Here is a 17684-nt window from a genome sequence, read left to right on the forward strand (position 1 = left end):
TCAGAACTTCAGGCCTTATGGAAAGCATTAGCTTGACCATCTCTACTAAGAGAACTAGAGACTGTGTCTGCCTTAAATTGATGATGGAGTTGCCACAATTAGTAAGGTTAGAAATGCTTTTGTTGCAAGGTACTGCTCATCTCTGTGCAGAGACCAGCACAAAGCCTACATGCCCTACCTGCTCTAGGACTTGTGAGGGGCTGGCTTGGCTGCCAAAGTGAATTTCAGGCACTAAGAATCTTGTTCAACTTACAAACCTTGGAGGGAGGATTGGGCTCTGGTCCATAGGTCCTGGTCTGTGCAGTTATTACTGGCTTTGGCCTGAACAGTGCGTGTGCTTTAAGTAAGCATGGGCTTTGTGTTAAACAAATGTGTGCCACTCATGTCCTAACGTGCAGCGCGAATCTGGTGAGGCTCTTCCCTTCTCATTGTGTCTGGCATTGTGCAGCTTGTATCAACTGTGTAAGCATGGTCCAGCGTGAAGGTGGTCTGCAGCAGTCATCAAGTGAATGTGTGCAGGCACATGTGCTACAATTGAGGCAGACAAAGATAAGACTGCCTGGCATGAGCTGGCAAGGGCGGGTTGGAAAGGAATCGCGTTGCCCATTCCCACTATTCTCCAGCTGAGGCTACTACAAGTGGCCTTGCCACCAATCCCCTGTATCCCCAGGGTCCCTCTGGTCCCAGAGATACTGTCCATCACTGCTCACGCTCCCTTTACTCTTGCAGGTGCCTCAGGGGGAGTGGAACAACACGCTGTCTCGGGACAAGGACAGTGAGATCCCCTGCCGGCGCATGCGGAGTGGCAGCTACATCAAAGCCATGGGGGATGATGATAGTGAAGACTCAGAAACCAGCCCCAAACCATCCCCAAAAACTGCAGCTCGGAGGCAGAGTTACCTCAAGGCCACCCAACAGTCCCTGAGTGAGCAAAGCACCACCCAAAGGTAACTCCAGAGCTCTTCCAAGAGCTCTGCATGTGTCCCTGGGGGCCACGCTGGAAGCCATCCTTAGGGTTTGGTCAGCAGCACTGCACAGAGACCCCACGTGGGCAGCAGAGCCCAGCAGGGCTCTCTCACACCTGCTGCAGCTGGCCATGGGGCAGGCAGAGCATGACAGGAGAAGATGTGGCAGAGGACGGTAGAGAGCTCCTCATCCTGGTAACTGCAAACAGCACTCTCCAGGTCCCTCGGTGATGGGGAGGGCCCTCCTTTGGTGCTGCTGTGTGGGTTTTCTCTGGCTAAGGGTCTGCTACTCCAAGGGAGTGTGGAGATCTCAGTCCAGGGATACTATCTAAACATAGAGATGCTTAGCCAGCATGGCTGAGGACACGTGGCACCCAGGCCACATGCTGCTGCAACTATCATCTGCTTTGCTCCACAAGCATCACAAAGCCTGGAGACACTTCGTCATAAGGCTGCAGCCCAGATGCTGCTTTCTGGTGGGAGATGGTGATGAAAAATAACTGACACTCAGGTTCTTCCTGTCTTGGGCCAATTGTCCATTCAGGTCATGTCCATAAGAGCATGAAACGTCATCAGGGCTGCTGGGGTCCAGCACCCTGCTGGCCTGGAGCGTGAGCACGACTGCCATCTGCTGACCACCCCCTCACCCCGGCTCCCCCCCCCACCCCCTGGAGAAATCTCTCTGGAGCTGTGGCCATGCAGGTTGGTGCAGGGCCACACCGGTGGGACAGAAGCTGGATCAGAGCAGTGGCCCAACACCCCATCGTGACGATCTCCTCAGCTAGAGCTACCGGTCCCCATCCTGCTGAGGAGACTTTTGCTCCTTCAGAGCCCACTGCCTGCTCTGTGACTTCACCACAGGGTGAAGCCAGGCACAAGGAGATCACTGGGTGGCTGAGCTCAGCAGCAGTTCCCTGCAGGGCCAGGTGTCTCGACCATCACTTGGGAGAAGAGGCAACTCCTCTGTCCATCACAGCCCTGAACAGAGGCTCAGGAGATGTCATTATCCTTCCCACAGCTCTGCCCAGCCAGGAAACAGCCCGTCACCTTCCTGCACCCCACAGCCCCCCCAGGACTTACTCTCACACTGTTCTGTGGAGACCACAGGTTGTTCACTGGCAGAGCCACTGCAGTTCACCCTTCACCACACCTGTCAGTGCCCTGCTACTTGTTCCAGAGCCCCAGCAGCCCCCACAGACCACGCACACATCAGAGATGGCACTGAGCTAATATACAAGGCTGTCACACACCCACCTGATCTGTGACAAGGACTCCAGTTTCACACAGGGTCTTGTGGTGGCAATGAAGAGTGGGAAAGCCAGGTCCTTCCCACACCCTTCCTTACTCTCCCACATGCCTCCCACTCTTCCTCAATCACTCCCAGCCCCATGCACACAGCTCTTGGCAGTATCTGTGGTCTCAGCATGGTTGGGCTCACCAACAGCCCTGCTCTTCTGCTGCTGCTGCAGAGACCCCCACTGAGCCCCAGGTCTGGGACTGATCTTCCCTCACAGCCTGTAGCAAAAGCTACTTTTGAAATACTAATCCCCTTTGGTGCCGCAGTGCTGCTGTCCAGGCATGGCTTCCCCTGGGCTTCTCCCAGATAAACCTTTGGGTTCCTCTACAGGAACAAGCAAGCAAACAAACAAGCAGGCTCTGTGAGCACAGCCCTCAGTGTCAGTCTGTGCTGAAGCTGATCTGTAACTGTGACAGTGACTCTGGGGACTGGCACAGATCCTGTGTGCTTCCTGGGCTGAACAAACCTAGCATGTACACTGTACCAGCTTAATTCAAGGGACAGCTTGGGGAGAAGGCACTTCCATCTCCTGCAGCAGCTGCAGCCAGAGCCAAGCAGTGTGCCTAGTACCCAGCACCAGCTCTGTGCTGCCGTGTGTTCCTGTGCCTCACAGTGTGGTCTGGCTGGGACAGCAGCTCCAGCACAGCCCCAGTGCTTCCTGCTCCCTGGGGCAACTCCTGACACCCTCTCTCTCTGCTGGCAGGAGCCTGGACCGCCTGGACTCTGTCGAGATCCTCCTACCTCCAAAGTTCCCAACCTGGGAGGAAGAATACAACCAGATCTCTGACAGCGTCAATGAGTCCAGTTGCATCAACCAGGTGAGGTGCTAAAGAGTGAAGCCTGCACACTCAGCCTGAATGAATGGAAACTGGTAGAGGGTGATCCCTTAAAAACAAGGCACCAGTTGCACTATTAGCAGATATGCTGTTCCCTGCAAGCTTTACCAGCTTTGTCAGAGTCAGCTCCTTAATTCACACTGGACTCCTTTTGCTCTGGCTTTTGCCTCCTCTCAGCACTGCTGGGCACTGTAGCCATAGCCATGGGTACAGCAGCCTGGAGCCCTGCATGCTTCACAGTGGTGGGCAGAGCTCAAGGCTCCTCTGCACGCAGGCTTGCACTGCACAGCACCCAGGAGCTGCCTGCAAGGCTGCCCACTCCTGTCACAAGCTCTACGCTCTCACTGGGTGAGCAAAGGGCCCAGGCCAGCCTCACTGGTGGCAGGTGGTTCGTGGCCGACTGCCAGGAACCCTGCAGAGGGAGCAGCAGTCCTGCTATGATCTGAGTATCCCATCCCTTGGGAAGCAGCTTGGACCAGGAACAAGGTGCCTGTGATTCAGGATGCTGGCTTGCCAACTGGGGATGTCTCCCTCAGGTATTCCTGGTCCTCATGCCTGGTGGAAGGACAAGCAGAGCCAGGGATACCATGGAGGCACTGAGGGTGGGCGGCAAACCCCGACCACAGCCTCTGCACTTAAGTTCCTGTCCCATGCCACATCTCCCCTTGGGATGAGCCTGGAGGGGCCTGGGGCCTGGGTGGCCATAAGGCAGCTGCCTGGCAGGCCAGGAAATCACTCATGCCAGCATGAGGCAATTGCACAGGTCTCACGTGCTTATTTCCACCCAGGGGTGGGACCCTTCCTTTTGGGATGCAAGTGAAGGTGCCTGGGGCAGCAGTGGCTCCATAAGCTTTGCCCAGCTGTGTCACTGCCACCCTGAGCTTCTGCCATGTCCTGTCGCTGTTATGTGTGTCTGCGTGGGAACACGTGCACACACATGCCCTTTCCGTGCTGCTGCAGCTCGTCTCTCACATGCAGCTGGTGCTCACTGATGAAAGGAGGCAAAATGAGGCAGCAGTTAATGAAGCAGGCTGGGCATGGGGAAGTAGAGCCTGGATAGGAGGGCTAGAGATGTGTGCTGGCACTCGCTCCAGGTGTGCAGGACTCTGGGCCTACATTCATCCCTACCTGTCTGCTTTGGCCCCATAGCTGCCTTACGCAGCTACTAGTGGCAGAGGGCTGGAGCCGTTTGTGAAGAGCTTTGGGGAAAGTCAAAAAGTGTTGCTCAGGGGCATGCATGTTCCTTGTGGTCAGTCTTGTACACAGACAATATACAAGGTGTTTATGAGCACAGAGAAAGAGGTTGGGGCCATTGAATCCCTTTCCCTTGCATGTAAATCTGTGTCTGAATTCAGGCCTCTGCCAGGGGTGGGCTGAGTCTATGCTCTCTCCCAGCCCATATGTGCTATTCAGTAGCTGAGAGAAGTACCCTACAAAGGTACCTGAAATGTCTCAAGAGGCTGGGCAGTCCGCACTGTGACAGGAGCTGCCCAGTTGTTCCCCTTTCCAGGCCCAGACTTGCAGACCCATAATGCTCACCGCTGTAGCACTGACTTAAGCCTGGCCTTCTGCTGGCTGAATTCCACCTTGCAAGCCTCTGGAAATTTGGGTTCTTCTGATGACAGCATCAGTATCTACCTCTAATACAAGAGGACCAGTGGCTGCTGACCCCCAACTTTTCTGAAGCACTCTTCAAGCTGTGCCCTATACAGAAGCCCCCAGAGCCTGCAGTACATTTGGCATTTGAACCTGGATTCTTCCCAGAAGCGGTCATCTTGCTCAGCTTGTGAAAAAAAAAAAAGCTCCTGGGATGAGCTCTGTAGACTGGGGACGTAGAGAGCTGCCAGGAGATGGGGAGCTGGGATTCCTCACAGGGAGAGTGCATAGTCTGTCAGGTGTCTGTTCTGATGCCAAGTACGTGCCACGGCTTTGCTATGGAAAGAAGGGAGCATGGATTCTATGGGGCTTCTTCCTGCTGTAGGGACAGAGGAGTCAGGAGCAAGGTGGCCAGCCTGATCCCAGGCAGGGCAAAGTACGGTCTCCCTGACATAGAGCACTCAGCCTGCCATCCACCCAGCTCTGCAGCTGCAGGGGCTGTCACTGCTCCAGGCCCCACCATGAGGTTCTGGGGCTTCGTGAGGTACAAGACAGGAGCCACACCAGCCCTAATCCCATAGCCACAGGCACCATGTGTGTGCCCAGGCTGCCCCAGCACTGTGTTCCTGCTGTCAGTGTCCAAGCGTGCCCTGTGTATATATATACTAATATACGGTGCATACAGGAGGTTAAATGCATCAGCAGCTTTTCCGTCTCAGAGGTGTCCTGTGGAGCTTTGCCGTACCATTTTTTGTGCCACTGTCAAAGGAGCCCATGTGGCATTTTGCTTGGCATCTTATGGGCTCTGAAGTTTGTACCAAAGTGTCTGCAGTGCAGGCCCCAAGGAAAGGGCCATCTGCTCCCCTCGTCTGTGGTCCCTGTGCAATGGCTGTCTGTGTGAGGGCTACCCCTTTCTTGGCCTTTAACCTTCTTCAACTCTTTCTTCCAGATCTTTGGACCCCCCTCACTTATCCCTCAGATATTTACCCATGGAGAGCAGGTACCGTCCCGCTGGTGTTCCCTCTTCCTTCTCCATGGAGCTTTCTGGGGTCTCCCCGGACCCTGGCAGGGTGTGAGGCAGCTGTGGGGTCCCCTCGTCCAGGGCCAGGGGATGAGGAGGATGAAATATTGCCCAGCTCAGGGCACTGCAGCACACCAGGACAGTTTGATTTCCCCAGGCCAGGCAGAGGGTTTAAGGGTGTTCTAGGGGGAAGTGAAGAACTTTTTCAGCCAAACCTTGTGAAGCCCAGAAAAGGCTACAGATGGCAGCAGCAGGCATAAGTAGTGTCCCTGAAGCAAGAAAATAAAGGGCCAGGAGAGGTGGAAGTGGGCAACAGAGCCATCCTCAGTGTCTCTTATCATCAGTATTTCAAAACGCTTGTTTCAGGCTGGCTTTGTTTGAACCCAGGTGAATGTCCTGAGCTGAAGCTGAATCAGCTGCTGTCCCCGGAGGACAGGACAGGGCCAGGGAAGGCAAAGGCAGCAGGGAGCAGACAGTGGAGCTTTCCCTGCACAAAGCATGCTGGCCCTCAGCCCACACACCTGGCCCTCTCCTCTCAAGCAGGGCTGCAGCAACATGGTGCCCAACACGGGGCCAGCCAGCCTGGCCCAGGGCATGGATACACATCCCAGTCCTGTGCCCCACTGCAGGGCCAGGCAACACCCCACTGGGGAGCACACCTGCCACAGTGGGGTCTCACAGCTGAGCTTGGGGTCCTCCACCCATGCCAGCAGACAACCCTGTTGTTGGTGTCTGGGAAGGGATTTTGTCCCCCAGTACTCCCAGCCTCTCCATCACAGACAGGGCAGCGCTTTGCAGCTCTATGGTGGTAAGTTGTCTCTGCTCCCGTGGGGACCCTCTGGCCGAGAAGGAGGGTCCCCTCTTCCCTTGGCCAGGACCTGGGCCAGCCAGCACTGCTCTGCTTGTGTCTGAGCAAAACCTCTTCGGAGCCACAGCTCAGAGGGGAGTGGAGAAGGCTGCAGGATGGAGGGGAAGGGGCCCAGCCCTGGGCAGAGGGTGATTATTCTGCCCCTCTTCTCATGCAGGCAAGAGAGCCGGAGCTGGGGGAGCAGTACGAGGCAGTCTGCGACTCTACCTACAGCGAGGCCGAGTCAGCTGCCGCCGAGGTGCTGGACCTGCCCCTGCCCAGTTACTTCCGCTCCCGGAGCCACAGCTACCTCCGAGCCATCCAAGCGGGCTGCTCCCAGGACGAGGACACCAGCTCCGTCCGCTCCATCTCCCCCCCGCCAGCAGGCAGCCTCAGCGGCAGCAGGACCCTGCCCACCAACAGTGAGTGCCGGCGCAGCCACGGCGGGGATAGAGCTCTGAGTGCCCTGAGGTGCTGGGAGTGCAGGCAACTGCCCTCAGACACTTCCAGCCTCAGTCATTGAAGGTTTCTGTGGGGGAGCATCTCTGAGCTTGCTCTATGCCAGTGGGAGCAGGCAGGGATGCTTCCAGGATGGCTGAGTTGAAGTCTCTGCATATGGATGCTGAGACGGCTGATAGGCTCTTGTTGCAGATTTGGTGCAGGCTGCAGAGGTCAGGGATTGCTCAGCATCTTTGCTCAGGGAAGACAAATCCAGCTGGGAGTGATGAAGCGGGATGCCTGCCTTGCCACACTGCAGGGTGGGAGCAGTGGCTAAAGTACTGAGGGGCTGCAGGTGCAGCGGTAACCTTCAGCCAGAGGGTCTCCACTGCTGATAGCTTTCATCTTTCTCATGCTCTCCACTTTGCATGTCATTAACATTCCTCTGGTCTGGGCACTGACCTATCTCTTGGGAGCAAAAGTGTATGTCAGGAACTCAGCATTCATTTTCAAGGGTCTGAACATACCCTCCTCTCCTTCACTGTTTCAGTCAGAGGCAGAAATTGGGGCCAGTAGATGGAGGACAGAAGGCATCTGCCCTCATCTCTTAGTGATGGAGGAGCGACAAGGTTTTTGATTCTGCTATGAAATCCTTTAGCATAGAGTCAACCTAGAATCATCTAGATTGGGAAATACCCGTTAGATCATCAAGTCCAAATATGACCCAATACTTTTCAAGTCCACCACTAGAGCACGTACCTAAGCACCACATCCACACATCTTTTAGACATCTCCAGGCGTGGTGACTGCCACTTCTGCAGACAGTTTATTCCAATGCCCAACCAGTCTTTCCAGGAAGAAACTCTTCCTTACCTCTAACCTAAGCCTCTCCTGACACAACTTGAGGCTATTCCTTCATGTCTTCCATGTCACTTATCACTTAAGAGGCTGACTGTACCTCACTGAAACCTCCTTTCAGGGAGCTGTAGAGAATAATGAAATCATAGAATTACAGAACAGCTTAGGTTGGAAGAGACCTTGAAGATCATCTACTTCCAACCAATCTGCCATGGGCAGGGTTGCCACACACTATATCAGGCACTAGATAAGGTTGCCCACAACCCCATCCAGCTATAGCACTTACAGGGTTGGGGCTTTTCTGGAGAGTCTGTTGGCTTTATGGGCTGCAGACACACACTGCTGGCTCATGTCCATCATGTCCACTGCTGGCTTTTCATCCATCAGGACCCTCAGCTCCTCCACAGGGCTTCTCTCAAGGAGCACCCTCCTAGATTGTGCACGTATCTGGTATTGCCCTGACCCAAGTGCAACACCCTGCACTTAACCCTGTTGAAACTCATTAGGTTCTCATGAATCCACTTTTCAAGCCCGTCCGGGCCCTTTTAGATGGCATCTATTCCTTCTATCATATCAACCACATGACTCAGCTTGGTGTTGTCCACTTGGTGAGTGGTGCACTCGATCCCACTGTCTGTGTCACTGATGAAGATGTTAAAGAGCACCAGTCCCAAGACAGACCTCTGGGGACACCACTCATCACCAGTTTCCACCTGGAAAATGAGCCATTGACCACAACCCTCTGGCTATGATCATCCAACCAATTCCTTATCCGTCAAATAGGCCAGCCTTCAAATTCATCTTTGTCCAATTTAGAGATCATGACGTGGTGCAGGACCATGCCAAAGACCTTGCACATGTCCAGGTAGATGACATAAATTGCCCTTCATTTGTCCACTGATGCTATCATTCCATCACAGAAGGCCACCATGTTGGTCAAGCACAGTCTGTCCTTGGTGAAGATGTGCTAGCTGTCTCAGATCACCTCCTCAGCTTGCATATACCTTAAAACAGCTTACAGAAGGATCAGCTCCATAATCTTCCCAGGCACAGATGTGAGGCTCAGCAGCCTGTAGTTTCTTGGGTCTTTTTTTCTCAAAAATGAGAGTGATATTTCTCTTCTTCCAGTCTTGGGGATTTCACCTGACAGCCACAACTTTCCAAATATGATGGAGATCTCCCCTCAGCCTCCTTTTCCTAAAACTAAACAACCCCAGTTCCCCCAGCCATTCCTCACAAGTTTCCTTTGCACACTCCCACATAGAGTAGACACAGAAATAGCTCTAGGGGACCAGGTCTGGGCAAAAATGTGTATTATGTAACTTTGCCCCATTCAGACTATCAGGGATTGTGATTTTGCCCCACAGTCACAGACAGGAAGGACAAGACCTTCCCATGCAGCCCCAGCATTAGCCTAGTTCTGTGATATGGCCAGAGGAGAAGAGATAGAATCATAGGATCATTTGAGTTGGAAAAATCACAGAATCACAGAATTACCTGGGTTGGAAGGGACCTCAAGGATCATGTAGTTCCAACCCCCCTGCCTAGCAGGGCCACCAAACATACGCCTTTACTAGATCAGGTTGCCCAGGGCCCCGTCCAACCTGGTCTTGAACACCTCCAAGGACGGGGCATCCACAACCTCACTGGGCAGCCTGTTCCAGGACCTAACCACTCTTCTAGTAAAGAACTTTGAGACTCTAAGAGACCCTTAGAGGTCATCTAGTCCAACTCCCCTGCAATGAACAGGAACAGCTACAGCTCCATCAGGTGCTCAGAGCCCTGTCCAGCCTATGAATGCCTATGGGGATGAGGCATGCACCACCCCTCTGTGCAACCTGTCCCAGTGTCTCACCACCCTTATTGTACAAACTTTCTTCCTTCTATCCAATCTAAATCTCCTCTCTCTATTAGTTTGAAACCATTTCCACCTTTCCTATCACAACAGACCCTGCTAAAGAGCCTGTCCCCTTCTTTTTCAGAGTCCTCTTTTAGATACTGCAATGCCACTCTCAACTCTCCCCAGAGTCCTCTTTTCCCCATGCTGCACAGCTCTCTCAGCCCATCCTTACAGGGGAGGTGTTTCTTCACTTAGATCACCTCACTCAGAGGTGAGGATTGTCCACAACAGTGGAGCTGAGGGCTCCCATCCTGCCCACCCAGCACACATGATGCATTCTTTCTGTTATGTCACCTGTCTGCGACAACAACAGCAGCACACTGTCAGCCTTGCTGCTCAGAGCACATGGTTTCAAGCTGTAGATCCAGCTTGTTTCTTTGGCTAGAGCCAAGAGCTCCATGGTGGGCTGAAAGGAAGCTGTGTAACTCTTGGAAAACTTTTTGTGAGCACAGGTTAGAAAAGGAGATGCCTTTGATATGGGGATTCCAGACACATTCTGGAGCAGGCAGGAGGAGCAGGTGCCAGTATCCCAGCAGGGCTGCACCATGCTGCTGGAGACACAAGGCAAATAGCAAGCAGTCACCCACAGGGACATCCAGACAGATCCTGCTGGGCAGGCTGATCCCAGCACAAACTGGACTGGCACCCATCTGCAGGGGCACAGAGCAGTGTCAGAGGAGCCTCCACACAGACACAGCTGGCAGAGGCACTGGAGAGCAGAGAGCATGCTGCCCAGCTCTGGGCCAGAGCCCTGTGTCAGCAGTGGGGAGAATGAGCAGCCAAGAAGTGCAACCCATTCCCATCCTGCTCCTCCTAACAGCACAGCTCAGCACTGCCACGAGTCCGGGCTAATGCTGGGAAACAAGATCAGGTCAAGCAAGGGACCTTGCATGTGCCACCTGTGATACGAGCAGCAGAAATTTGCAGATTTCCAAAACATCCTCCATCTCTTTGCATTAGCTGCAGGGACTCGGAGAGGGAAGCAGATATGATGGAGGGGGTGGAGTGCACCACCAGAGGGGCGTCTGTTTTTATATGCAAGTATGATAGGAAAGGCAGGAGGCATATCTGGGCAGCAGTCACGTTTTTAATCAGTCACTTGATCTCAGTTCCTCCTGCAAACATCCATGTGCATCAGTGAGGCTGTGACTAGTGGCTGCTGTGCTGCAGAGCTGGTCTCCAAAGCTCCCACAGGTTTCTCTATCTTTGAGGAATGTGCAGGGTTTGAACCCCAGCACTAAGAGGTGTTGTGGGGATTCAGCCCGCAGCTGAGGCTGCGTGGCAAGCTCTGTGTCACAGAGGACTGTGAGCCCTGGGGTTTGCAGCCTGCTTGTGCTCTGCGGGTGGGAGAGGCCTGACAGCTGTCACCCCTCTGACAAACTGCTCTGTGCCTCCCACAAACTGGTGTCGCTCCCACATTACAGGGCAATTAGCTCCCATTTGGCAGCCAACAAGACATACGATGAGCTGCCCTTGATCAGCCTTAAACAAAGCTATGTGCCTTGCAAAGCAAGAGACTCAGAAGCCCTATTCAACTAATTGCCAGGCGTTCTGCCGACAGCCCTGCTCACCCCTGTGCATTATGGAAGGCTCCCAGCCCCAGTGCCTTCTTGTTAGAATTCTAACTAGGAATTGTGTGATTAATAGACCACTTGGTAATACCAAACCGCCCTCTACGAGCCCTGGGAATTTGATGTCCAGGGGAAAAGGGAAAGCAGAGAGGTGAGCAAAGCACAGCAAAATAAGGCAAGATCCAATCCCAACCTCCAAGCAATGACACAGTGGCAGCAGGGAAAGCTTGTACCAGACCAGTTCTTACTCGAGCTCTTCTCCAATGCCTTGTGTAATATCAGCCTTGCTCACAACAACACTCTTCCCTGGGATTCATCAGCCTATCTTGTTTCCCAGCTCCTTGCACTGTGACCAGCTCTTTCAGGGAGGCCAGGGGATGCAGCTCTGCCTCCTCCTCCTGCTGACCTGTCTTAGCTACAAATCCCTGAGACAAGCCATCCCTGATAGTGTGAGCTCCAGTTCTCCCTCTCTGCTGGCCCCATGGCAGCGACTCTAGTGGAGCAGAGACTTCAAGCCTTGAGCCTAGCCCAGCAAGGGAATCGCAGTACCCAGAGCAGAAGGAGCCAAGGGAAGGCCAGTCCTTCCCCCCCCCAAGAACCAGGCACAAGCCTTGTTCCTGCAGCAGCCATCGGAGTTGCACACACTTTGTGCCTATCTGCAGGCAGCAGCTTTGCCAAGTCCACAAAAGGAATGCCAGCCCCCCAGATGCATGATGGAACAGTCACCCTTCCGAGCTCTTCGCATTGCCTTTTGCTTGTTGCTTTGTCTTCTTCATCTCTGAGTTAGTGAGATGGTTCCCAGCAGCACTGCTGAACCAAGAACCCTGCTCTGGGAGGGGCAGTACTAGAGCCCAGTACTAGCATCCGCATGTGGGCTCTTGCAGGGAGGGGCACAGCAAGAAAATGCCCACAGCATGCAGCTGAGTGGGCCCACTAAGGCTGCTTCGCTATGGAAAGAGTTACCATGGCTTCCAGGAGAATTATGTAGCGATAGGATGGGAGAGAAGGGTCCAACATCCTTCCTGCCCCTCTGCAGCTCTCAAGTAGGCAGGCACACTGTGCTCCCTCTCCTCCCTCAGCTGGCCAGAGGCCACCAGCATAACCTGAACTGGAGCACAGCACTCTCCTCTTCTGGAGAAAATCCTAGAGTGTGGCTGCAAAGGGAAATGCAGCACAGCCAGGACACAGCACGGGCTGGGTGTGAAGGACTGTGCTGAGCAGTGGGACACTCCAGCAGCCCCGTGCTGATTGTGCCAACCAGGGCTCACCCCATAAGGTTTTTGATGAGAGGGACTGTTCTCGATGCTTTTAGGTTTTCTCCTTCTTTTTGACCTAGATTTCACGTTCCAGAAATAGCTTTCTCTGACATACCAGCAGGAAAGGGATTAGAGAGAGAGAGAGTTGTCTGTTTGTGTGTGCACACAGAGAAAGATTTATGGTGCGTGCTCCAGGAGTGCTTGTAAGGAATATGGGAGGGTACGAGTGTTCCATGATCGGCTCATATGGCCATAAGTCACAAAGACATTTCTAACAACTGTTTCTCTCCATATTTATCTGCTCATTTCTCATCCCTTTTCATCATCATTACGGAAAATCCACTACCAAGCCCGAGCTGCTCCCTCTTCCCAGGAAGTCCCTGATATTGCTCCATGGCTGTAACCCTGCTGCTATCTGCACACCAAAGTACCTCTGTCCCTCTGCAGCAGTGAGGCTGCCCTTGGTGCTGCCCACTGTGCACACACCAGCAGATGCAGGGCAGGCAGAAGTGGCTCAGCCTTAACGCCGGGAAGCGAGCACGGCTCTGAAGTCCGGGCCACCAGTGGCCGTACACAGCAGGAAAGGAAGGCAGCTGCCAGCATTTCCTTGCAGTAACATGCTCAGAAGCCACATCCTTCTCACCGCTTGCTACTATCAGCTGCAGTGACTGCAGGCAGTAGTTCTGTCCATGTGCACGCAGAGGTGAAACCGGAGCGAGACGCCGGCATGCTCTGCCCGCCTGCTGCTGTGCTCGAAGCTTCCGTCCTTCGCCCGGTGGGGGGCAGAGGCCCCGTGGCTTTGGGTGCCGTGGTTGTAGCGCGGGCAGACCCTGCGGGGAACGGAGCAGCGCTGGGGGCGGCGTCAGTCCCGGAGCTCCGGCACAGGGACACAGTTCCACACCGGGGCTACGGGAACGCCAGCCCCGCTCCGCGAGCAGCAGCTGGAGGCGACCGCAACGCCTCGACCGGCAGCCCGGCCGCTTTCTCTTTCTCTTTCCCTGCCGGTTTCCCCCCGCCGTCCTCCGCGCGGCGCTCCGCTCCCCCAGCGCAGCCCGCTCCGGCGCTCAGAGCAGCCCGCGGGCGGGGCGGGCCGGTCTGGGGGCGCCGCCGCCGGGTCCGCCGCGCGTGCGCGGGGCGCTGGCGGTGACGCGCGGGGCGGTTCGCGGCTTTAAGGCCCGGCCCCGCCCGTAGCGCGCAGCCGGAGCGGCGGGCGGGCGCGGTGAGTGCGGCGCTGGCGGCGCGCGTCTCCTCCCTTGTCTCGCCGGCCGCAGGAGCAGCGAGCGGCGGCTCTGAGCCCTTGTCCGCCCGGCGCCCGCCCTTCCTCCCGCCGCCGGGCCCGTTCTGCCGCGCCGAGCGGCCCCGCGGTTCCCTCGGTGGGGCCGGGCCGAGCCGAGCGCCCTCCCGCCCCGCGCCTCCCCGTCTCTCCGGTCCCCTCCGCCCCTCCTTTGTGTCTCCCATGGCTTTGTGTCTGGAGCTCCTGAAGCAATGTGAGTGCCCGGGGCGCGGCTGGGCGGGCGGGCGGGCGGGGGGCCGGGCCGGGCCCTGCATGGCTCCGCGGCGGCCGCCGCTCCCCGCCTGCTCCGCTTGCCGCCGCTCCCTGCCCCGGCCGCCGCCCCCGGGGCTCCGCCGCGCCCGGCCCGCTCTGCGGGGCGCCCCGCTTCCTTTCTCCCCCGCTTGGCTCTGCGCTGCTCCGGGGCCCGCGGCCGAGTTCTGCTCCCGGCCGAGCCGGCCTCAGCTGCGCGGGCGTGCCGTGCCGTGCCGTGCTGCTGCTGGGCGGGGGGCGACGGGCGCTTCTCCGTGGGGGCGGGGGGCGTGCGGCCCCGGGTCCCGCTTGCTGTTGTGCTTCCCGCAGGAGCCGGGGTGCGGAGGGCGGGGAGGGGCGGCAGCGCCGGGGATCGGGCCGGGCCGAGCGCCTGTCAGCCCGCCGGGGTCACGGGGGGTCAGCGCCTGGGTGTCCCGGATCGCTGCTTCGGCCCGTCGGGCGGCCCCTCGGTGCTGAAGGAAACGAAATAGCGGTTTTTTGGGGGGTTTCACGCTTCCTGAAGTGCTGCTGAGCCCTTTTGAGGGTGCTGGTAGGGCTCTTCCTCCCGCTGGGGACGGTTATTGTCTGGCTACCGGCGGCTGAAGCTTTCCGTGCCTGTTGCTGCTGAAGGCTGATGCTCCGCACCGTGCTGGGCTGGCGTTCTCTGTTGGAAAGTGCCACTTTGGGCTGGGACGAGGCTGGGCTGCTTGGCGCTGTGCCCTGCTCCGGGGCTCCTGCCTTACACTGGGTGCTTCTGAACGCAGCAGCAAAAATAGCTGTGGCAGCAGCGTGGTGTCAGGTGAGAGGGGTTTCACATCCAGAGCTCTGAGTAACTGTAGCTCTTAGTTTCTATTGTAGCCTTTATTGAAAGGCTCAAAGAAAAGCATTATTTCCAGGGTGGTCTGGTAGGACCCACGTTGCTTATTCTGTGAGAGTATGGACCTTGACCCTGGGAAATGTATATCTGAGTCAGGACTGAAATCGGGATCTCTGGCTCCCGGGCTGTAACTCCCCAGTTAAGAGATTAAAAATAAAAACCAAAATCCCACACTGTAGCACTGGATCCTAAAAATAAATCCCAACCATGTGGAACGATAATGAGCCAGATTGCCAGCTTGTGCCCATCGGCAGACGTGGTTCTGTAGGGTCCGCTTGGTGCCTGCTCCTGCAGCAGGTACTGGGGAGGAGGTCAGGCTGCTGTCAGCCTGTGGGGAAGTGCCTGCAGCCAGGGCTTGCATCTGGCCTGCTTGGTTCATCTGCAAGATAACGTGTGTGTGTATTCTGCAGTGGTAGTCAGTGTGAGGTGATGTGTGTTGGGCTGGTGTTGGAGGTGTGGAGAACATGGGAGCTTGTTCTTTGTTAAGATACTATAGAGCTCTTCAGGGTGGTACCTGACTTGTCTTAGAGGTGGGAGTCAGATGACTGCTGGATCTGTACCATGGCCATCAGGACTGTCATTGTTGGTAGATTTGATGTCTGGAGAGCAGTGAAAATATGGAGAGAGGGAACTGGAGCTGTGCAGCCCTCCCAGCTCCTGAGCCCAAGGCACACTGCAGGACGCAATGGGCTGTTTGCAGTGTGGCCCTGGCTGTGGGGCAGGCAGTCGGCTGCTGGCTGAGCTGCCTTGGCCTTAGCAGCTGTGGGCGTGTCAGCAGTTGGGTGCTCAGCTGCCAGATTTGCACACACACACACACATCAGGTCCGTGGATGCTTCTGACTGCTTAGCTCAGGGTTTTTCACCTGCTGCTCCAACCTACTGTGCTGTGCATGGAGACCTGCTGCTCCGTGAGCTTGCTCTGAGCTCTGTGTGCTGCCAGAGCAGTGGAATTGGGAAAGCTTGTAATAGATAACTAATAACTGCCAAGCACTCACAAGATCCAACTCGTGATTGTGTCCTGCATTTATGGGTGCTGTTGGAGCTCTTGTAGCTGGAAGAGATCTACTCGCTGGGCCTTGCAGTGCTCACTGTGCCTATTTGCAAGGGCTTGGCTGGTGCTTCTGCTCCGTGAAACCTGCACAACAGCCTCAAATGTTTTTAATGGATTGAGGAGGTCTAATTGGATTCAGCGCAGGGCAAGTTACAGTAATATATGTGAGCTGAAGGGATTAAGGCTGTGCAGGCGGGTGGCCTTGTTCAAGGAAAAAAAAATCCACTTTAATTTCTGCAGTGGAAAGTTGTCAGTGTGTTTCCTGTCAGAGCAGATTTTAAAAGGGAGGGAAGAAATACTAAGTATAATTGTGGTTTGCTTTGAAAGGAGATTAGTGTGCAGGCTGTCGGATCAAGTGAAGGCTGTACTAGGACTTGGGACAGCGGTGCTGAACTCTGGTCCCTCCAGTGTAGCTCCCAAAAGGTGCTGATCCTATCTGCTCCTGATCTGTGCCTTGTGGTGTGGTGAGAGGGCAGCAATGCAGGAGTGTTGGAAGTAAAGTGTCCTTAACCAATGCAGTACCAGCTGTTCTGTACTGCAGCGTGGGGTGGGTAAGGAGCAGCCCTGGGGTGATGGTCCTCACCTTCAGGTGCTACTGAGCAGAAATGGAGTAGAGAAGTTTTTCTCAGGGTGTCCTGCTACAGTGACCTGAAAGATGCGAGCAGGGGATGGCACAAATTAACCCAGGGCTGGTGAGTTTGTGTAGGGACTTGAATGCAGCGCTGTGTTGTTGCTCTCTGAGCTGCTGGACTTTACTGAAGGTCTGAAACTTGAGCAGCTGACTGCTGGACAGGGCTGGGGAGGGAAATGCTCTCAACCCTGCCTGTCTCCACCCAGCAGAGTTAAGCAGAATTCCCCTGGAGGTCCTTCCAACTTGTGCAGGAGTGAGTTAGGATTCTGGTTGCCTGCTGTCAGGCCCCTTGCTTGTTCTCACAACATGAAATCCCCATGCATGCATACCAGGATGCGGGAAGGATGTCTGACACCTGCATGAGTTGCAGTGTTGCAGCCTGCGCACTGCTGCTCCCCCTTAGCAGAACTTGATAATCCCCATTGCCATGTGGGGTCCCGGGGGTTAAGCTTGTCACCTCTTGTTGCAACAGCAAAGAAGATTTTACAAAGTCTCTTCACAGCAGACTACCAGAAATGGGCTGTACTTTGTTCCACCAGGTAGAACTGCTCAAAGAGAAACAGTGTACGGATACATCAATTTAAATTACCTCTAGTGTTCACATGAAGGACGTGCTGACTATCTGTCTTGTGCGTCTTATTTAGTGCTCTTCATTAAGAAGTTCAGGCTTCATTTCAGTCATCTTTTCTTTTAAGCCTAATTGTAAGAGATCAGAGCTGAAGTTACTGTGTTGCGTCTCCAGTTTGAGGCTGACCAAGAAACTGCAGTGACAAGTGTTTCAAAGGTAAATTCTTAGTTGTGTTGGTAAATTCTGAGCCTGTCAGAGTGTGGAATTAAAGGCAAGATTAGAAGCTGAGTATGAGTTCCTGCTGCTGCTGTCACAGAGCAGGGTGACACTTGGTGAAAGGTATTTAAAAATTGATAAAAGGCAGTTTTCAGTGGGAGCTGCTGTCAGGAGGTTTGTCAAACTTCTGAGGAAGTTATTTGCATTGTTTTTTTCCATTCTGGGAGCAGTTGA

General features: G+C 55.0%; 1 protein-coding gene across 7 annotated transcripts in view; it reads left to right on the forward strand.

Annotated features, from left to right (window-relative positions):
- The window catches only part of DLGAP4 (DLG associated protein 4), a 146404-nt gene that overhangs the window by 93012 nt on the left and 35708 nt on the right, over nt 1–17684 (forward strand). For 5 of the 7 annotated variants that reach the window (XM_015881237.2, XM_015881236.2, XM_015881241.2 and 2 more), the window contains 4 exons: nt 730–947; nt 2966–3080; nt 5644–5694; nt 6741–6984. In XM_015881237.2, the coding sequence (XP_015736723.1) occupies nt 730–947; nt 2966–3080; nt 5644–5694; nt 6741–6984 (628 nt within the window). Of the gene's footprint in view, nt 1–729; nt 948–2965; nt 3081–5643; nt 5695–6740; nt 6985–13811; nt 14073–17684 lie in introns of those variants that run through there. The other 2 variants (XM_015881238.2, XM_015881242.2) reach the window with 2 other exon arrangements.

The sequence above is a fragment of the Coturnix japonica genome, chromosome 20, assembly GCF_001577835.2.
Source record: "Coturnix japonica isolate 7356 chromosome 20, Coturnix japonica 2.1, whole genome shotgun sequence".
Taxonomy (NCBI): Eukaryota; Metazoa; Chordata; class Aves; order Galliformes; family Phasianidae; genus Coturnix; species Coturnix japonica.